The following is a 23,019-nucleotide window of genomic DNA, read 5'->3' on the forward strand; positions in this document are numbered from 1 at the left end:
GGATTGAGAGCAGCCCTGCCGAGAAGGACTTGGGGGTACTGGTGGATGAAAAGCTGGACATGAGCCGGCAAATTGCACTTGCAGCCCAGAAAGCCAGCCGTATCGTGGGCTGCATAAAAAAGAAGGGTGTCCAGCAGGTGGAGGGAGGTGATTCTGCCCCTCTACTCTGCTCTGGTGAGACCCCACCTGGAGTAGTGCGTCCAGCTCTGGAGCCCTTAGCACAAGAAAGGCATGGACCTGTTGGAGCAGGTCCAGAGGAGGGCCATAAAAACGATCAGGGGGATGAAACACCTCTCCTGTGAAGAAAGGCTGAGGGAGTTGGGATTGTTTAGCCTGGAGAAGAGAAGGTTCCGTGGAGACCTTAACTGCAGCCTTCCAATACCTGAAGGGGGCTTAGAAGAAAGATGGGGACAGTTTTTAGCAGGGCCTGTTGCGATAGGACAAGGGGTAATGGTTTTAAACAGCAAGAGGGTAGGTTTAGATTGGACATAAGGAAGAAATTTTTTACAATAGGGTGGTGAGGCACTGGACTAGGTTGCCCAGAGAAGTTATGGATGCCCCATCATTGGCAGTGTTCAAGGACAGGTTGGACAGGGCTTTGAGTAACCTGATCTAGTGACATATGTCCCTCCCCAAGGTAGGGGGGTTGGACTAGATGATCTTTGAAGGTCCCTTCCAACCCTAACAGTTCTGTGATTCTATGATTCTATGATCTTTGTAAAATCATCACATCATACTGAAACTTTCAGAAACATTTAATAACGTGTAATGTCAAAAAGTATAAAGAAGCCATTGTCATTACATTTTTTTCAGATGATCATGTTGTAAAATTCTGGTACTCCTTACCTCTGAAGTTTGTAAATCTAAAGTTAGAATTTCTTTTGTCAGCTAAGGAAGTCTGTGATTCAATTTCTTGCTGACAACTTGGATAGATAAGAAACCTTTAATGAATGCATTCAAAAGTTTGTTATGGGTGTTAAACAGTAAATAGCATTTTCTTTAAAATAGAAACAAGAGATAAAAAAATATAATACCTTGACGATATCAGAAGCTTTGATAACTGATGTTTGAAAACAGGGTTGTTCTGTTTATTAAACTTTTCATACATAATTGAGCTACTTCAGTGGCAGCCAGGAAATGGATTTTAACAAAATGTCTGTGGTAGGTCTGTTACCATCTCTGAAGATGAGACTTGTTTCCCTTTTGGTAGATTCTTTTCTTTCCCTAGATTTCAAAAGAGATCTTGGCCCATCCAGTAGTATACATATAGCAATATGGTTATGATGCAGTGGTCCAAAAACAGAGCCTTAGCACCAGGTTCCTCTCTCCCATATTGATATGAACAGTCCCATCGAACTAATTAGTCAGGATAACTTTAATGTATTTCCATATCTGCAATAGTAGTTTTATCTTCCTTTAAATAAATTTTTGCTTTCCTGATGTGAGAGAGGTGCACTTTCATCCAAGAGTCGAATCTGGTCTTCTTTTCTTGTCAGCTCCTCATATCCCACAAGCAGATAATTTATTCTTTTTTTTTTTTCTTTGCTGTTTTTCTTTGCTAGTTCTTCGCAATGGATTGTCACAGGAGATTACACTGTATTTTGTCCCTCCACTTGGCTGCTTTTCATTACTTGGTATCTCCTACAATGATCAGTCCCTATTGATAATAGCTTATTGGAACATCATTATTTAAGCAGTTCTGGAAAGACTAGGTTTTAAGAAGGCGGAACAAAAGTGTCATACAATAAAGATAAAAAGGGTGATATCAATTTGACATACTTTAATATTACACCTCATTTTGGAAGGTGTCCACTTGGCTGCTTTTCATTACTTGGTATCTCCTACAATGATCAGTCCCTATTGATAATAGCTTATTGGAACATCATTATTTAAGCAGTTCTGGAAAGACTAGGTTTTAAGAAGGCGGAACAAAAGTGTCATACAATAAAGATAAAAAGGGTGATATCAATTTGACATACTTTAATATTACACCTCATTTTGGAAGGTGTTTCTTTTTAGATGAGCTAACAGAACTTTTTTTATTTAATTTAAACTTTCCTTTTATACATAAACATTTCTCAGTTCCATGCAACTCATGTATTAGTTATTCTTCCCTAAGAGTTGAAAAAGGTATCTTCCTAAATCCAAAGAGAATGAGATTAAATTAAGAAGATCAGGATCTTTATGTAGCAATATAGAAGTGTTTCTAGTTGGCAGATACCCAGGTCCCTCAAACTACTTTTGTTTTTTAAAAAGAGACTTTTTTAGGGACTTGGCTGGAAAAGAAGAAAGCAGTCACTCGACTAAGCAAGGTGAAAAATACCCTGATAAATATCTGTTCTTTTCAACCATACTGGGATAGGTCTTCTGTTTGCATAGGATGATGTAACTGCACTGAAGTCAGTGGAACTGGGCTGACGACGTCAACAGCTATGGATGCTGTATGAAAAGGTTGCTATTCTTTGAAAAGAATGGCATCACAACCTTCAAAACAATTTGTATTTTCTGTTGATTTATTTTTAATAAAAAGGAAAAAAAAGTGAAAACCATGTAATAGAAGAAGTGTATACTTAGTTTCAAAGTTTAACCATAATGTCAGAAAGATAGTAAACAAATGGTCCACCTTTCTCATATGTGCAAGACAGTGCTAAGTATGTGGCTAACAATAGCTGGCACAGCAGAGGAGGAAAGCAGAGGTGGCTGCCAGAAGCTTGGAGGCAGGGAGCAACACCATACAAGTGTCAAATGCCCATTAGCAGGAAAGTAGAGGGAAAACCAAAGCCAAAGGTAAGGATGATGTCTGTGCAGCTGAAAGTGGGCTGAAATGTCCCATCTGTCTCATAAAGTCCTGACTGGGGCCAGAGTTTCCAACAACATAAAAAGATGTGGTTCAGGACAGAGCAAAATATACTGTAAGTTCCTTTGTATCCACCACAGCACATCCTACAGGACAAAGTTTGAACATCTTAGCATGGTGTTATGGGCAAAGTGCTGCTATGATGGCTTTTTTACCAGTATTATTTTAATAGGGCACAACGTTGGCTGTTGTCCTTAAAAAAAAACCTAAAACATTTATACGGGACATATCCTAAATATTCTTGCCAATTTAGAGCTAAGGTAGTCAAGCCCCATATCCCAAATTTCTCAGTCCATTCACATTTCAACTTTTGTGTGATTCTGTTGTAGTTCGTCAACTAGTTGTTGCGATAACCCCAAATGCTGCTCATAAAAAGTAGATGGCCAAGTTAAAAAGAGCTTTGAGGACTTTCTTGGCAAAAAGTACTAGAGAATAAGATCACATTTCTCTCAGAATGTAAACTGATTTTCTGATGTGACATTTAATTACTTCCCTTGTTCTATATTAAATTTAGGAATACACAGTACGAGAGTAGAAAGTAATTGTTTTAAATAAGAGGCATGGATATAATAAATACACTCTCAGGAAACGTATGCAAGTGCTCTATCCTACTGTTGTTGTATTTAATTGTTGAATCTTGATAACGATACAGTCAGTTGCTGAGTGTAGCTAGCTGTGCTTTTCCAGCGCCTTCAAGAGCAGAAATCTCTTTGCTGTTCTGTACTTACTTCTCTCTGTATGTGACACTGAAACACCAGTCTGTTACAGAACTATTCATGTGAAATGTGGAGATTTCAAACCTTTCCTGTTCAAGGATGTCTATCTATGTACAACTTCCATAGATTTGTTGTTATAGGTTCAGAAAGAACTAGTCCTTTAAAAAAATATGTTAATAGGGAGGGGCTAACCCTGTACCTGTCTCTCTATCCGTAGGAATAGTGCTATTCCCATAAGTAAGAACGTGCTAGTTGGGGCCTTCCAGTGGTTATTTGCCATCTGTGCTTTGGGGAGTTTACCTTGGCAATAACTCTTCCCCAAATACTATCTATTTACAGTTAGATTAATTTGTTCCTTGTACCTATGTTAATATTTAAGCTGATCTGTGGTGTTGCTACGTGAATGATCCATCCTTATCTCAAATTTAGCCTTCAGATTTATCCTAAAAACCATATCTCACTGTGATCCTTGTATGCAAAGCAGAGCCATTCCAGAAATCTGTCTTGCCTTCACACAGGAAAGTCTCAAATGTCCATTTTTGTAACTTCCCGTTACAAACAAAACGACACATAGCATTCATATTGTTGAACCTTTGTAAAGTCAGATTAGTAACTATATTAGTAATTTAACACGTCACATATTTGCTTTATTCATGAGTAAGAATTAGGTAGAGAAAAGGCAAAGAAATGGGCCTGATGATCTCAGAGCCCTCCATGATCTCATGCCCCCACCATGTCTTGGGGGCATCAAATACATCTTGGCCTAAGCAGAGACCTCAAGTGTTTTCAAACCAATTTAAGATGAGAGTGACATATTTCTCTTTCCAGGCCTTGAACCAGAAAAAGGCAGATTTTTTTTTTTTTTCTTGTAGACATCTGCTGTGCTACTGAATACTACTCTGAAACTTCAACAAAAGCTCTTTTTGAATAGGCTGGGAATATTTTTTCAAGAGCACTTAGATGAATTAAGGGATCAAAGTCCCATTTCATAAGCTAGTGAGCAATCTTCTAAGCTAGTCATCTATGACCAATGAGGATGACCTGAAAAATTATTTGCCTTCCCTTCTGAAAGGATCCTCTGGAGTTTAAATCAGCATAGATGCTGTCATATTGAACACACGCACATACCGGGGGGGGGGGGGGGGAAAGAAGGATAAGTTGAAAAAAAAGCTGAATCATAAAGAAAGATTTGTGGCCTTCAATTTATTTGTTGTTTTTTCCTAAGTTCAGAATGTCATCTAGAGAAGACAGACCAGAGTTTAGATTCATTAGTGGAAAATTCCCTTGAGGACAACTTTCACAGTCAGGCTTGCTTTCTTATTGGTATTAACAGTGTCTGTACAGAGATTCATTCACAGCTAGCATGGTTTGGAGATGGTGATTCCACAGTAGGCTTCAAGTGTCTAGCAGTACTTAGGCACAAAAGCCACTGAGTTGCCCAAAAGCAATTAGAGAGGTAGGTGAATTAGCAAGTGTGCATGGTGATGGTCATGTCAAGGGGAAAAAAAGGCATCTTCTGTTTTGGCGGTGGGTTAATGCACAGCTACTTTCCTGTAAGATTAGGTTTGCACAATTAAAATCAGAAAGCTAGGAAATGAAAAGAATTAAGATTTCATGAGGAATATTAATTCAATCTTGATAAAACTCCTCTTAACTTTATGGCATATGATTTATAGCACTTGTTTAAAACCTGCTCCCAAATTCAGAAAAGATTAAAAAGTTTGGCTGTTGAAAGACAAGAAATGTTTAGGCTCTAATATCAGCCAATTTTATCACAGTTCCAATTTTATTTAATAAAAGTTATAAAAATGAAACAAACACACTGACAAATACTTTGAAATTTTCAGAAAAGTGCAGAGGATTGAAATGTGGGGTTAAATTACTTGCCCTGTTTTAAATTCTTCATAATTCTTCATACTTTAATCTGGCAAAATTTTGGCATTATACATTTGGATCTAAGAGCATATACATATTCAGTTTAAAACTGACTCTGATGTTAATAAATGTTTAAACCTTTGAAGATATAGAGAAGAGTTTCTTTTATCACCCCACAATTACTGAATCAATCACCATTGGCATATATTGGAATGATAAAATAGCTGAAGCCTTAACTTCACCTGCCCGTCTAATTAAAAAATGAATAACATCCTTTGGTTGTCATTACAGTTTGCCTAGGTCCTACCTAAACAAATCTCTTCCAACATTTGAAAGAAAAAATGGGAGACCTGAAGTGGGGAATGAGACAGCGTCTTTTGCATTATGTATCTTAGTTGTATGTGTGAAATGGCATCTTATTCTCAGATGTGTGCAGAATAAAGATGCAAATTTACTGAAAAAGTTATCATAGCTGTCATGCAAAATGCAAATGCGATGGACCTTCCTAAAATTGCATGACCACCTCTCATATTTTAGCATTTTAAGCAGGCTAAAAATTAAGATTTACATTAGTAATACATAGCTTTATGTTCAACAGATGTAAGGTCTAAAAGTGAATTTCAAGCAATGCATTTCTTAGCTAATTTAAATACTAATAAGGAGATAGCCACCAAATAGTTACACTTTTGACCTGTAATGATCCATCATTAGTGTTGTAGGACCGATGTAAATATGAAAACTTTTCCATCCTGCGTTGTCTATATTGCAGCTATACTTACAGGTCTTCACAACTTTCATGGCGGTATCTTATCTCTGAGCTTTATCATGCACGTGTATTTGTATACATGTAAAGTATCATTCCAACTTCCACATTTACAAAATAATTTGAACCCTATATGAATAAGAAAAATAAGAGATGTGTTACTTCTCTCTAGGAAAAACTTATGCATAATTATAAGTCAAAATTTGGTTGATTTATTCATAGCTGCTAAGCAGTGCATGCCTAATCTGCTGTGCACTACGCTGAAACTTTATCCTGAGGGTCTGAAAGACACATTATACTTATAAGACTATATAAACAATCACAAGCCAATTACAAGTTTACAATTACATGGCAATCCAAATCCGAACAGAAAGCAAATTCATACTGATAGCTTAGCTTACCCCACACCAAAGCTGCCCTGTTTTTTTTTTTAAAAAAGACTGCCCTTCTCCTAGCCCTTACACTGATTTTACATGTCTCACCTGAGTCTAGGGGAATCCAACAGAAAAGCGTTTGATGATCTACAGACTATCTGGGCCTAATAACTACTGATTTGAATCGTAATTGTAGGTAGTTAAATCTGGGGCAATTACCTCACCTTACCTCATTGTGAAAAGAAATCAGAATTTTTGCGGCCAAATTCATTCACCTTAAGATAGATGACCTGCATATGAAAATGCTTCTTTTGCTTCATTGACTTTAAAAAATGTTTATAGTAACTATATCAGATGTAGATGTGCACACTGTATGTAAATCCCACCCTCTATGTATCTAGAATATGCACAGGTGGAGCTTGACTGTGCTAGCACCAGAGTTTCCGTGTAGGATTCATCAGTGCGACCATGTTTTGAACTGCCAGCAGTGGCAGGTCTGAACCGTCTTCCAAGCTGGAGAGAGACTATCAGCCACCAGCAGAGACAGGAAATCTGCTTCAGACCAGCTCCACTGTGGTCCCTGTGGCGGTGCGCTCCCCCTGCCCTGCGTAAGCAATGACCACCAGTGGGGGTCGTCGTGGCTGCATCCAGCTTATGCCGGACTTGGGGGAGGGATGGCAACACAGTAGCCAAGGGCTGCCTGGAGCAGTGAGTCAAATGACTTGCTGATATGCAAATATGACTATAAGTCAATCATCTTATTCTATAAATAGTGGAAAGCCCAGGGTCCGTTGAGCGCTGCTGCATGGCAGCGGGCTGCACGGCTGGATCTCCCCGTGAGTAGGGACGCCTCTCAAGGTTACTCCTCGAGGTTGAGAGATTCCTTGCCCCAACAGATACTTGGTAAGTGACTAATAGCATGCTAAACTTTGAAATCTTAGCTAAGTGATATAAAGGATTGATTGTGCATATATAATCCTTTAGACATAAACCGTTGACCAAGTCTGGGACTAGGATTGGATCCAGCTGCACCTAAACTCCTCTCTGAACCCTGTCCTCTATGCAGTAAATAATCAAGTGTACCTTGCCGTCGAATCTTGTTCACTGTCGCATTTACCATTGAACTTTGTTAATTCACACTTTAACTCACTGTTTCCTATCAATAAAGTATTGTTGCTTCTCTCTTACGAGTGAAGTGCAGTCTCACTCCATCCACGACAGTCCCGTAGACTGAATGCCCATCCGTAGTGCGAGTGCCTTAGGTGCATTCCCAGAGTCCATCCTCGAGTTTAGTTTAATCTGAAAGGAATCCAGGTCACAAAATCCAAGAGGACTTTGCTGTGCAAACAGAAATATATTAAGTGGGCATGACTGGATTTACTGTGAATGTGCACTCCTGATCCAAATTAAAACACTAATATAGATGTGCTTTTTCAGAACCAGACGCTACTTGTTTGGCAGAATGTCCTGTTGACATTGAAGATCCCACTAAGCTATCGTAGTAGGAACTTAATACATTTGAGACTCCAGCTTTGTACTTTGGTGAAAACTTCATTGTATGGGCTGTTTCCACAGCACAACTTTAAAACTAGTGGTAGCACAGTAGGACTGATTCAAGACTTTCCACTGAATCTACATTCCACTTTCTTCCTGAAGGAGTTATTACATATTTTGTAATTAGTTATGCATTTATTTTATGTTCTAGTGAAATAGTTATATTAACTAGTGTTCACTCTCACCTTTGAGGCTCCTATGCTAATGCTTCCTCTGTGTAGAATCACTCCTCTTCTTAGGTGGATGTGTTCTGTTGACTGGCTAGATAATGTGCCGTAACATCAATCTATTGCTTCGTCCCAGAATTTCCACTTTCCAGTGGTTGTGTTCTAGCTCTGAATGTTAAACATGTTGCGTGCAGAGTTTATGTACTGTTCACCATATGTGCAGCCACTTCTTGTGTTGCTGTCAATGGTTTTATTATTTTCCATCTTTACCTCAAGTGTTGTGCTCAATGACTAGGTCTGAAAGTGATAATTACTTCCCCACCACAGAGACAAACTGATTTACATATTTATCAAGGGGAAACTGGATGGCTCTGAGCATACCACAGAAACATTTGCACATTTATAACCTGAAATATACAAAAGCTAAAATTAAGATAGGGGTGTCTTGGTCTTAGTTACTAAGCCTGTTTTTAAGGTTTTAATCAGTGGATTTTGTAATCAAATCAGTGCATTAAAAAGTGAAGAATCTTTTTTCATCACACAAAATCAACATAGAGATTAAAATGATTGTTAGCTTGTGAATGATGGTGTGCAGAAGTTGCAACATTAAGTTTTCATAAGGTGAAAATCTTAGCCTTTGAGCCTTGAAGAGATGATGGACTGTGGAATTACCTTAATTTAACCCCTGTAGCAGGAAGAGGGTCCCAAGAGGTTTACTGTGTAATGGCTATAAAGTTGAATGGCATCAATATCTTTTCTGGGGGAAGTATGGGCTTCCACATACTTATGCACGTAGGGTTAATTTGTAGGAGTTTATGTGTGTATTCAAAGCACTCCTGGCTTGCCACTCACAAGAGGTGAACCCCTTCAGTTGACTACAAGTTAGTTGTGATTCTGGTTAATGATGCTATTAAAAAAAACCACATTAGTATCAGTAGGGAATTCTGAAACAGCAAATAAAAAAAAAAACCAAACCAAAAAACCGAAAAAACCAAAAAACCAAACTGCCTCTTCTCGGCAGAGATGTGATGGCTCATCTTCCCAGATCACTCTTTGTCCAATAATTGTCTCAAGCTTACTGTAACCTTCTGGATACAACAGAGGTATGTGAAAGTCTGCTGGAGTGGGAAAAGAATGTTATATTTACAGGAATTCCCTTTATCGTCAACTGTCTTGCCCTGAGACAGAAAACCAAAAAAACAAACTGCCTCTTCTAGGCAGAGATGTGATGGCTCATCTTCCCAGATCACTCTTTGTCCAATAATTGTCTCAAGCTTACTGTAACCTTCTGGATACAACAGAGGTATGTGAAAGTCTGCTGGAGTGGGAAAAGAATGTTATATTTACAGGAATTCCCTTTATCGTCAACTGTCTTGCCCTGAGACAGATCCTTAACCCTCCTTCTGAATCCTGTTGTTTCCTCAAATCCGGCAAACTGCTTTAGAGCTTTCCTCACTAATAGATAATTGTCTCAAGCTTACTGTAACCTTCTGGATACAACAGAGGTATGTGAAAGTCTGCTGGAGTGGGAAAAGAATGTTATATTTACAGGAATTCCCTTTATCGTCAACTGTCTTGCCCTGAGACAGATCCTTAACCCTCCTTCTGAATCCTGTTGTTTCCTCAAATCTGGCAAACTGCTTTAAAGCTTTCCTCACTAATAGAGAGACTGTTTTGTCCTAATGCCTAGATTACACAGAGGTATTCTGTATTCTAGAGCTTTTTATTCATAATTTCAGCAAGACTCTAAATTATTTCAAATTAATACAAATAACATTTCTGTCCTATTTGACTTCAATGACAGTAAGCTAATTTATGAATCAAATGCATTTGTTCATATGCTTGCTTTACTAAACCTTTGAACAATTTTCCAAATCACTAACACATTTTTAAACACGTTATTGTTTTTCAATGTTTGTACCTCGTTTTCAAATGAATAGTCATTTTCTATAAACTCTATATCTTAATGTAGATGAGTACAGTAGGAGTTTTACATGGTTCAAAACTCCAAGAAATTATGTTCAGCATTAGAGAGGCTGGTTCAGCTACCGTTCATGCTATGTTAGACAAGTTGAATAGTGGCATGGCGCACTCAGTTTCCTTCTAAAGAACAGAGTCAATTGCTCTTACTGCTTTCACACGGCTATCACTCCATTGAAACTGGCATTTTCACTTTAAGAATGAAACAACTCTATAATTTAACATAGCTTTGCTTTAAAGCTTTCCTCACTAATAGAGAGACTGTTTTGTCCTAATGCCTAGATTACACAGAGGTATTCTGTATTCTAGAGCTTTTTATTCATAATTTCAGCAAGACTCTAAATTATTTCAAATTAATACAAATAACATTTCTGTCCTATTGACTTCAAATGACAGTAAGCTAATTTATGAATCAAATGCATTTGTTCATATGCTTGCTTGACTAAACCTTTGAACAATTTTCCAAATCACTAACACATTTTTAAACACGTTATTGTTTTTCAATGTTTGTACCTCGTTTTCAAATGAATAGTCATTTTCTATAAACTCTATATCTTAATGTAGATGAGTACAGTAGGAGTTTTACATGGTTCAAAACTCCAAGAAATTATGTTCAGCATTAGAGAGGCTGGTTCAGCTACCGTTCATGCTATGTTAGACAAGTTGAATAGTGGCATGGCGCACTCAGTTTCCTTCTAAAGAACAGAGTCAATTGCTCTTACTGCTTTCACACGGCTATCACTCCATTGAAACTGGCATTTTCACTTTAAGAATGAAACAACTCTATAATTTAACATAGCTTGAAGCAAGAGTGGAGAACAGAATGTAGAGAACAGTCCTCTATATTTTGGAGGAAACTTTACTTAAATTTTGGAACATTGACATACTAATTAAAACAAGTAACATCTTAATGCTGCCCTTAATCTCTTTTGTATCTTAAAAAATAGAAATGAAGGAAAACTGTTGAATGATCTAATGCCTTTGTCTGCTACAATGTTAGCCACCTACGTTGGGGTATACATTCCTAGAATGGCAATAGTAGGAGAAACTTGATTTGAAATTCTAGTTGCTAAGTAGCTTCAGAAATTATGCAGCTCGTTCAGTCTTAGATTGATTTTGTTGTTCAGAAATGTTGTCTTTCCAAATCTGTTCTGTTCAAATCAGAAAAAATGTATATGGTAGCATCCACAGAGATCAGTACAGCTGTTAATTTTTTAGAACATGGCTTTCAAGTGAGTCTTTTCAGTCAAGAATCCTTCCATTTTTATTGATCATTTCCTACACTGGGGATAGCAAGCTATTGTTGCTTGAACAGAGCTACAGTTTTCCCAGTGTTTTGGCTTATTTATCCTACAGTTTCATATTCTGTATAAAAGCTTTACATCCAAAAAGTCTTTTAAATTTTTTATTGCTTTCTGCAACCAGCAATGGGACTCAAATGGGATACTACGCCAGCTGAAGCCCCATTCTTGTAATTCAAGAGCACATGACATATGATACCCTTCCAATCATATTTTATGGGTAAAGCAATACAGTTTTACCATCTTCTCTTACTCAGACGTCATTTATCTGTTCAGAACACTCATTAAAGTGTGTTGCTCAGGCAGTTGCATGTCTAGCACTTTGGGTAGGATTCATCTTACTGTCCTTGATGTCTAATATGAAGGTATTTATTTTTAAGCTAGTTGCCTGTCTTCTCTTTTTTAGCCAACAGGTAAAAAAGGCCTTTTTGCAGTTGTGATTCACCTCTTCCAAAATAGGCAACTAAAATAGGTTAGATGAAACCCCTCCTTGTTCATTAACTGGCATTGCCTGGGAATGTTTATACATCAATTTTAACTTAATTTAAAGTCTCTGTGAAATCTACAGAAATAATAAGAGTGGAGGAGGGAGAGTAAAAAAGAAATTAAATTGTTATAAGAAAACAGTAAAGGATGTATTTTGCCTACTTTGTAGTATTTCCTTCCAAAATTAATATAATATTCCATGTTGAAAGATATCTGTTCATAGAGATCCACAACACATTCTTTGCATTATTCTTCTGTATTGTTTACCATTTAGAAATGCTAATAAGTGAATGTATTGCTTGTGTTAACAGTAGCCACATCATTCAAATGCACTTATCTCCTGGTAGCACATACCTTTTTGCTTATTTATAGTTTTCATTCTAGAAGGTGTCAGTGTTCAAGATGAAAATAGAAATGGAAGTTTTGCTTCATTTCTGTGAGTGCATTGTGAATGCCATTCTCTGACAACAGTGTTATTTGAATTACCACTATTAGTCCATCTGTACTGGAAAATGTTTTTGTTAAAATAAATTGTCATTTTAGCATTTGTTAATTAACCCTAATGTAGCCAATCCTCTTTGTGTTTCATAATCCAAATGAAGGAAATGGAAGTTTTACTATTGAGTTCAACAAGCTTTGGATGAGACTTTCTATGCATTTTATTGGGGTGTTTTTTTCTGAAATGGGGAACATTTGAGTGTCAGAATTTTTTTTTTTTTCAGGCCAAGTCAAGCTATTCAACCTTGTTTTGGGAAAAAGAAAAAGTCATCATGATGATGACTGCTTTATTTAATTAATTGTGCTAGAGAGACATTTTTCACTGCTTCTCATTTTTTCCCAGATTAATTAGGAAATCAAAATGGCCATTACTGAATGACAGCAGATATCTCTGATCACCGGAGATCATTTAATGTGATGTACTGAGTGGGATTCTTGTTTTATTTTCATTTGTTTTATATACAGGATGAATTTGAAAATCCAATTTCATCAAGCAAAACTGTGTAGGTAAAAAAAATTCATTTCTGCATGTCATTGCACATATATTTCTTTGTGCAATCCTATTTATTATTATTATCATAGAATCATAAAATCATAGATTGATACAGGTTGGAAGGGAACTCTGGAGGTCATGTGACTGAATACCCACACATAATGTCCTAATTTATCTATATACTCCACTTTTTTATCATCATTGCCACCTTTCCAAGGCATATTATAATTACTTAGCAAGTACATTCTCCAAACAATCTCAGAAGCCAATGGGAAATTGCCTCATTTTTCCTGGCACTAAGTCCACCTGCTACAGCAAGAGGGATGGCTTGTCAGATGGATCTGCATGATTTTCCCTCAACCCACCAACTTTAAAATGTCAGCCTTTGTAACAGATTTTCCTCAGCTCTGTTGGGAAATTTCAACTCCCACAAGGTTTCAAAATTTACATAAATAAATTCTCCTACTCTCACATTTATTCTTTGCTCCTAGTTTACAAATAAGACCGACAGGTATCACTTATTTAACTGCCGATGCTCCTTTATTCATGACCCAGTCATTTGAGCTGATGAGAAATGAAAACAGTCAACCTTCTTAACAAGGGAATTTTAGAATGCTATAACATTAAAAGACAAGTAGAAATAGTTGCAATAAGGTAAGGTAGCTACTTATCCAGAAAAAAGAGCATAGTAACAGAAATGATGATCCGAAAATCGTTAAAGAAGGCTCTGTATTTCAAAGTTCTTATCTCATCCTCTTTGACCAATAATTGGGCATCAGCTGATGAATTAATTCTTAGTGGACAGGTGAGCAAATCAAAATTAACATTCAAATTGGACCATTCTTGGATGTTTAAGTAAAAAGAATAAAGATAAAAAGGTTGTGAAGACAGAATTATCTTTATATGCTCTGGGATCCCTAAAGGACAAGGTTAAAGTTCATTTGCAGGCTGATGTGAAGAAGTATATTCTTATACTTTGGATGGTTTCCAGGACCAATAATTTTAGATTCCTGATCAGTATAAAATTCACTGGAGCAAGTTACAAAGAGCGACTTCACTCTCATTCATACAGAAACCCTCTTTAAAGAACTCAGTCTAAATAAGTTTAAATGTAATTTATGTGCACTGCAAGGCTCTCCACAGTGCCAAGGTAGTGTGAGGAGCCCTTTGTGAAAAAGAAATGTGAGCCCACAGTGCCTTGCAGTTTCAGAGCATATCCGTGTTCTTCTTTTAAATATGTGCACGTGTGTGTGTTTATTACCTTGCACATTTTGAGTTTAGTCAATGTCTGTTCTTATATGATGAGAAATTAGGGACTAATTAGTAGGTTTGATAATGAAACCGTGTGGTCTCCAGAGGCACTCCATACATTAACTTCCTTTTTTTTCTTAGAATGTCTTATTCTAACATCACACTGAGATTTTTGCCATGCTGCCTCTATAGGTTGCTAGGCAGCAAAGCTTTACCCCCAAACTCTTAGCTCTATTCTGCATGCTGAGACTTTCAGATATCCTCAGCGGTTTGAATCTTCTTGCTGAGGGGTTTCCTTGATTGAGAGCAACTGCTTCCAAAGGTCACTGGCTCTCTGTGGGTTAGCCCTTTTCTCTGATGTGCACAAATCTTCTCATTTTGTATTTCAAGAAACCCTGCAGCAATCGAACCATGGTCCTGATTGCAACAAGCTTTGTGCAATTGTCCCCTACTGTATGCTGCACAGTGCCAATTGCTATGTATAATAATGTTTAGATGGAAAGCGATCTTGAAAAGGCAAAAGGACAAAAATATTTGTACGTGCCAAGGTTAATGAAAAAAGCCACCTGAAGACATTAAAGCTGTTCTTTTTTTCTGTGTTTTTCTTTTTTTTTTTTAGGGCAGATTCTGGATGTGCTGGAGAAATATAATCTGAGTGATAAAACTCTTGTATACTTTACGTCTGACCAAGGGGCTCATGTTGAAGAAATCTCCAGTTTTGGAGAAGTCCACGGAGGATACAATGGCATATATAAAGGTGAACATTCTCTGATGATTCTTGAAAACTGTGGCAGAAACTATCATCTCCTTGTTTTTGCTCCAAAACTGTAACGTACTCTGTGGCCAAGAAGGTCAAAACTTGATTCCTTAATAGTAAACTTCTCATAACTGTCATTCTAAATTCAAACATAGGCAGTAAATATAAGGGGTTTACTTGTCAAATACAGCAGCTCAACCAGAGTACATACTCAGCCAGGGCTCTGTGGAGTTTTAAGACTAGCAAATGTACTCTTGAACTGGGCAGAGATACAGTTTTGGAAGGATGTCAGTTCATAGTACTTTACTATAATGGCTGGATAGCAGAATACAAAGGTAAAAAAGGTAGCTTGTGAGCCATTAGGAATCATAAATAGGAGCTAAATACCATGGAGTGAGTGGGAACACACGAAGATAGTATTCTTTTTTTTTTTTTTTTTTTTTTTTAATTTTTAATGGGGGGGGGGGGGGGGGGGAAAAGAAAAAAGAAAGCTTTAAGTTTTAAAAAAAAATATTGATTTTGGGATGCAAAATTCAAACACCAGCCAGAAGAGGACAAGATTCAAGATTGAAAATACTGAACTGGAGAAGAAAGTTTTGAAAATAATGCATAACACTCATTACAGAAAAAGTAGAAAAGGAAACTTAGGTTAAAAAAAGAAAAATTAGTTGAATTGAGTTTGGGATGCACAAGTTCAACAACAGCCAGAAGAGGACAAGATTTCAAGCAGAAAATACTGAATTGGAGAAGAAAGTTTTGAAAATAATGCATAACACACTTACGGAATTGAAGACTGATGTGGAAATGGAGAGACTTTAGTTGAAAGGACAGAGTTTAGTTGTATTCTTTTAGTGCAGGTCTTGAGGAGATTAATACTCCAAAATCTGTTTATTCTGTGGAGGCTTAACATGTTTAAAGTCTACTTTATTGTAATACATTTTATCCTGGTGATATCACACAACAATACTGAAAGGTACTGCTTTTGTTGCAATATGTTGATCTTGTAGAAAGAAAAATTCCAACTTAGCAAACAGCCTTCTTCATTTTGTCTGTTCCCATATCCCTGGCATGGTGATCCCTTTGGTCAGCAGGAATGTAATACACCACTGGATACCTTTGAGAACATGGTTCCAACATGGGGATGAACATAATTATTGTCAGCAATGTATTTTTGAGAAAGGCAGAACAAGAAGAGGAAATAGGATAATAGGATGAGAGAATGAAGGATGTGGAGATGGAGGAATTCTGCTTGATAGCATGGCTATAACATTCAGTCACGGATTGGTCATAATCGAAGATTATGATTATTCAGTCACAGACTGCTCATAGGCAACATTGTCAAATGTGAAAGAAAGGATTCCCTCTGACAAACTACAGAAAACAGTGTTTTCCAGTGTGCAAGTGGTGGACACACAGCATCAGGTAAATGAATGTCAAAATGTTTTTAATAATCTTCAATCTTATTGAAATAGGGTTGGAATGCTTGGTTCTATTATTTTGAATGAAATGCAGTGAATATTCTTGTCCTTTTACGAGAGATGAAGTTATTTTTATTCTTTCACTAGGAAGTGGCTGTGTAATTTTTTCCCCCCTCATATTTCAGGGGACAAGATCAAAGAAATCCAGCAGTTTTTAGAAAGTCTTTTACCAAACTTGAAACTTTTATTTGTAGAGAGGAAGAAGTAAATTGCCTTTAGGTATGATTTTTTTAAAAAAGTAGTATTGCAGAACTACAAAATCACGTAGTAGTTGAGTCTGGAAGCACCTCCCAAGGTCTGTAGTCCTAGCCCCTGCAGAGCAGGGTCAGCTAGAGCAGGTTGCTTAGGGCTGTGTCCAGTCACGTTGTGAAAATCTCCAATGATGGAGACTCCACAGCCTCTCTGGGCAACTTGCTCCAGTGTTTGATCACACTCACTGTAAAAAAAGCTTTTTCTTATGTTTAAATGGAGTTTTCTGTTTCAGTTTGTGCCCATTGCCTCTTGTCCTGTCACTGGGCACCACTGAAAAGAGCCTGGCTCTGTCCTTTTACTCAGGTAAATCCATCTATCCATACAGATGGGTAAGATCCCACTGAGCCTTCTCTTCTCCAGGCTGAACAGTCCCAGCTCTCTCAGCCTCTCCTCATATGTCGAATGCTCCAACTGCTTAAGCATTTTCATGGCCCTCCTTTGAACTCACTCTAGTATGTCCATGTCTCTCTTGTACTGGGGAGCTCTGCACTTGGACCCAGCACTCCAGGTGTGTCTCACCAGTGCTGAGCAGAAAATAAGGATCACCTCCCTTGATGTGCTTGAAACGTTCTTCCTAATGCAGCCCAGGATGTTGTTGGCCTTCCTTGCCACAAGGGCACATTGCTGGCTCACGTTCAGCTAGTTGTCCACCAGGACCACCAGGTCCTTCTCTGCAGAGCTGCTTTCCAGCCAGTCAGCACCCAGTCTTTGCTGGTGCTAGAGGTTATTCCTCTGCAGATGCAGGACTTGGTATTTCCCTTTGCTGAACTTCATGAGGTTCCTTTTGGAGCATTTCTCCAGCCTGTCGAGGTCCCTCTGGATGGTAGCACAACCATCAGTGGATCAGCCACTCCTCCCAGTTTTGTATCATCTGCAAAACTGCAAAAAGGAACAAAGCTAGACATATACAGTGAGCAGTAACAATACAGTGAGGTTTTCAAGCAAGAAGACTCCACAGTTTTTAGTCAGCAGGTATCTGTCTGAGAAATGACCCTTATATTTTAAGAGAGTTACGAAGGAAATGCTACACAAGCAAAGCAAGCAATGCCAAAGTCATGAGGTTACAAGCTATCAGATGGGTCCCCTTGGGCTAACACCAGAGTGAAATGTGTCTTGAACATTAGCACATAGGCCTTACATAGTGATTTAAGTAATTAAGGAACCATATGGTTACATATCTGTAGCTGTAGGCATAGCCTGAGGTGTTTTAGAAGCTCTGAAAAATGTTTGCCTTCTAGAATGCCAGACATAAGATACAGGATAAATGATGAGGAGGGAAAAAAAGACAAATACACTGGGGAATATGCCTTCCTGAGGAACTTTGATTAAATGGACTCTTTTCTATCAAGCCTTGCAAAATTTTTTATTCATACTTACAGAATAGAGAACAATTTGAAATAGATCTTACCTGAATTAATAAAAAATCTGATTGATAGGGTTACTTGGGGAGTGATGGGGCTTCTTATTTTTAAGATGAGTTGTGTCGTTTACAGTTACCACCTATGCTATGCTGGCAAATGTTGTAATATACTATGGTATAGAAAATAATCACTATATAGGAAACAAAATAATTATTGTATGAGAAACCTTCTTAATAAAATAAAAAGAAATTAAACGACCCACGCAATCAGTTAAATATACTTTTACCATTTTAAAATACAATGAATTCTGCTTTATCTTCCACTCTCTCCATTTCCATATCAGTCCTCAATTTAACAGGTATATTATGCATCATTTTCAAAAGGGCTGAAGTGGAACTGATCAATTATTTGCATAATTAGGAATTTTCATGCATAAGAATCTATTCATATTAACAGTCATGTACAACAAAAAGTGTTAGCAGTCCATACATCTCTGGCAGATTTAATGAAAACCAGACCTGTGAAGCCCTAAGTCTCAGGCACTGATGTAGCAATGTGCCTAAAAAAGCGAAAGGACGATCTTTATGCTGCTTGTGCTCATGTGTGCATGCACTAGCAATTTGCTTCATCTGATGAGTAGTTTACAAAACTGGGAGACATGCACGTCCTTTCTCCCTGTCTCTGCTAAACAATCTCCACTACTTACCTTTTTGTACATGAGTGCTGCGTGAATGCAAATATGAATCAAGCCACTTAACCCTCTTGTCAGAGCTGGAGCAGTATGCTCAGCAATAATTGGTTCTGCCCTAAAATCAAAAGCTCTCAACAAATCTCCACAACTCGAACTCGCTAATTTGTCTTGATATCCAGCCAAATGAGCACCAATAATAAAATTTAAGAGGAGTTTGGAGAGTTAGACTAGCGCTGCAAGACTGAATGCAAAAAGGGGAAATTGCTATTTGAAGGTTTTATTACTCTGGATTCTGACTGTGGAACAGTCACCATAAATTTGGATAGCCCTTGAAATTAGAAACCAGAGCTAACATAGTGTTCAACGAGATGCTGTCATACACAGTCTGGTTTATCTCTTCAGTATCCTTTTTTAGGACACATTATATAGTAATATTGAAGTGATGGATCAAAATCACGGCGTCTCTTTCCAATGGCCTTTTTCTGACAGTTGTCAGGATCAGAAGCCTTGGAGGAAGATGCAGGAGCTGTGTAGTGAATAAAGAAGATCCCTAAGAAAATCTACTCCTAATCCTAGATAGTATGACCTTGGTTTAACATGTGAATCCTGACAATTTAGATTCTACAAAGAGTTTTAGCATTAGTTATATAAATTTTCATCATATAAAGATAGAAACCCACTTTGAGTCTTTCTAAATTCTTAGCATAGCCTAAATTCTTTGGCAATGAGAACACGGTGCTTTCATTGACTATTTTGAAATGGGACAGTTGCAAATTTCGTGGAACATCTTGAAGTTTAGTACTGTTTCCTCACTGATAGAGGATGAAGGAGGGAAAACTTATACCTTCCCTGGCTTAACTTTGTTTTGTATGCTTTTATTGTGCCTCTTTCCCTTTAATACCTCATTCAGAAAAGAATTGTCTCATCAGTCTCTCTCATCATTCTTCACTGATGAGTTTTTCCTTGTCCCTAATTTCTTGTTATTTTCTTCTGTGAACAATTTCTAATTGTGCAATATATTCTTTTAAAATGTCCCTACAAGTATTGCCTTTTGGGCTTTGTCATGAAGTATCACTGCCTGTTTATATACTCACTTTTTAATATTATCCATTTCATCCTATAGACTACCTGTTGTCTTTGTATCTTACTGATTACAGATGTGCATTAAGCATTAGTCTCTGCATAGGTCCTTTTTCTTTAGTATGCAGTGAAGGTTACGGTATGAATAATTAAGACTGCAGACCCTAGTTCAGTTATTTTTATCTCTAATGTTCATTGTACTGCAAATATTTTTACAGAATTTGAACTTGCATCTTGTTTCCTGTTCATCCAACTTGGTGTGAAGTCCATTATCTTCTGAATTTGATCAACCTGTGATACTTTGTGTCATACATGGATTTTTCAATTCCACAGTTCACCTCCTTTCCAAAATTGAAGTAAATATAATAAAATAACAAGGGACTTAATACAGAGTAGCGTCAAGGTAGCTTACTATTGACTTTTTTGGAAAGTGTTGTAGGCTGTTTGTTTTATCTTTGTTTCCTGCCTGTTAGTCAGGTTTTGATTCATGACAACCTTTTGTCTCCTAACCCATGATTAATGTTCCAGAAACTTTTCCTGAAGGTCCTTGTCAAAGATCTTTCAAAGGCTTAAATCTAGATACAGACTCTAAAACAAAAAAAGTGTCTATTTTAGTAAGAATTTCTTCCCAACAACTCAACACCTTCTTACCTGAACTCCTGAATGACTCCTGGGTGCATACATGATAATATATTTTTTTCCTGGCTACTTAGTGTTTTGATCAGAAACTGATCAGAGAAATCATCAGTTTCTCTCAGAAACCTAGTAGTTCCTGTGGACCTATTGGACCAATGGGTCCTTTGAGTCATTTGGGCCTGTTAGTTCCTTTGGAAACTTCCAGATCATGATACATTTTTTTGAAAAATCATTGTTTCTATGTATTTTCCTATTTAGCTCTTTATCGTTCGTACCAGATCACGGAATGCTTTTTCATATATTGACATATTGACATTCAAGTTTATAGTCTATATAAACTATATATAGTTTATAAACTATATATAGTTTATAACCTCTAAGTTATTTATAACATACAAGTTATTATGACTTATAACATATAAATTATGGTCCTTTTAATCCTGTTAATATTAACATTTTCAGATTGAAATATGGAAACTATTGTGTTTTACTGAAGTCTCTTCTTAAAAATTTCTATGTAATTTTTCTAGCATATTTTTAGGTGTTTTTCACTATCTTTCTCATTAGTATGACATCTGCAATTTAAGTGTGTCCATTGGAGCTAGTCACCTTAGCTTTCCTTTAGGAACAGAAATAAGGTTAGATTTTCTGAAATATTTAGATCTCTACTTTAGAATACGATGACTAGAATAAACAGATGAATAGAATATCCTTTCCATTGAATAAACAAGCAGCTTAAGATGACTGGTCTAAAGGATGCCATTATATTCTTCTTCACTACTCTGAGATATTGAATCTAATTATTTTGTGGTAATTTTTATTTACTTGCTTAATGACTAGTTTCTTGAATTAGCTTCTGTGTGTTATAAAATATGTCTCTCCTGTTGCATACTTTGTAACAGTAAACAGTGAAGGCATTAAAAACTTTTCTCTACACTTTTTCTCATTATGCTGTTTCACCAGTACATATGCAGACAGTGGAAGTCCTCCCTCATTATCACTTGTTGACCTCTATCCCACTCTGTTACATATGGGATTTTCTATGGAGTCTCCTTGCATCTCTTAATACTCTTACTGTCAGCTTCTTTTGGACACGTAGCTAAATATATTTTGACTGTACCTTGGACCGGCACATTAGGAACAGTCTTTGTATTTATGAAGCATTTAGCACAATGCATACAAGCACTTGGCTACTGTCATGCTGCTAGAGTGGGTCATGAGTTATGCTGCTAGTGGAAATGGAGTCAAACACTGTTAATGGCAAACCATTTAAACAGCATTCATTTTGAGTGCTTTGTGCCTTAGAAATAGATATATTCATAGTTACTTTGTTAATATTCATGAAAAATAATAAATGAATGTTTCTTAAGGACTTAGATGCTGATTTTTTAAATCATATCTACTGCAAATCTGTGAGACCTAAACAAGGACTGGAAAAATCAATTATCTAATATCTTATTGAAATTTATTATTTTTATACAGTTTCATATACTGCAGTGATAAGTTCATTCAGCAGTGTTTCTTGAAGGTATTAGTAAACCTTCTCCCATCTGTAAGCCACGGAGAAATCAAACTGACCATTACTTTGGCCTCAGGAACTATACTATTGCATATTTAGTGATATTAGTTGGAGTTTCACTTTTGACTTTAATGAGAGCAAGAATTGACCTTTTTTCCAAATGTACTGTATTTTTATATTCTCTCTGAAGTGATCCAGATTTTTAAATAATCAACCCAGCTTATAATTTTGACGGAAACAGAAAATATCCTGAGAGACAATTTCATTTGTTTGGAAGAAAGATCAGATGAGAAGATGTCCAAATGAGAAATATCTATTAGATTCACCTGTACAAAAACAGCTCAGGTTGAAAATTAACAAAAGCAGTACATGAAACAGATTAAAAATCAGTAAAATAAAGAATGGGCTTGCCATTGAATGTTATAATTTTGACGGAAACAGAAAATATCCTGAGAGACAATTTCATTTGTTTGGAAGAAAGATCAGATGAGAAGATGTCCAAATGAGAAATATCTATTAGATTCACCTGTACAAAAACAGCTCAGGTTGAAAATTAACAAAAGCAGTACATGAAACAGATTAAAAATCAGTAAAATAAAGAATGGGCTTGCCATTGAAAAGAAACTGTTTGCTTTATAAGGTAAGCAATACCTTAGTAATAGTAACCAGTTTTGATTGTCAATATTTGTAGCATAAAGTCCACTACAGATGGGTAGAGTAATTAATTTCCTTGTATTTTTCTATCATTCAAGAGAATAAATTGGGTTTGGAAGCTTTGTTTTTAGAAGAATATAAGGAGGAAGGAAAGGGTAGTATGTTTATCAACCAAGTGATCTAAGAAAGTTTTTTAAATGGTTTTCATCATTCAAAATATTAATAATGATATACCACAGAGTTCTCCTTTATATATCATCTTTTGTAAAAGCTTTG

The 23,019-nt window shown here is 36.8% G+C and overlaps 1 protein-coding gene across 1 annotated transcript in view; it reads left to right on the top strand.

Annotated features, from left to right (window-relative positions):
* Positions 1-23,019, top strand: part of STS (steroid sulfatase (microsomal), isozyme S) — a 126,626-nt gene that overhangs the window by 64,578 nt on the left and 39,029 nt on the right. The window contains exon 7 of the mRNA XM_009287828.2: positions 14,935-15,072. Coding sequence (XP_009286103.1) covers positions 14,935-15,072 — 138 coding nt within the window. The remainder of the gene's footprint in view (positions 1-14,934; positions 15,073-23,019) is intronic.

The sequence above is a fragment of the Aptenodytes forsteri genome, unplaced genomic scaffold, assembly GCF_000699145.1.
Source record: "Aptenodytes forsteri isolate BGI_AS27 unplaced genomic scaffold, ASM69914v1 Scaffold200, whole genome shotgun sequence".
Lineage (NCBI taxonomy): Eukaryota > Metazoa > Chordata > Aves > Sphenisciformes > Spheniscidae > Aptenodytes > Aptenodytes forsteri.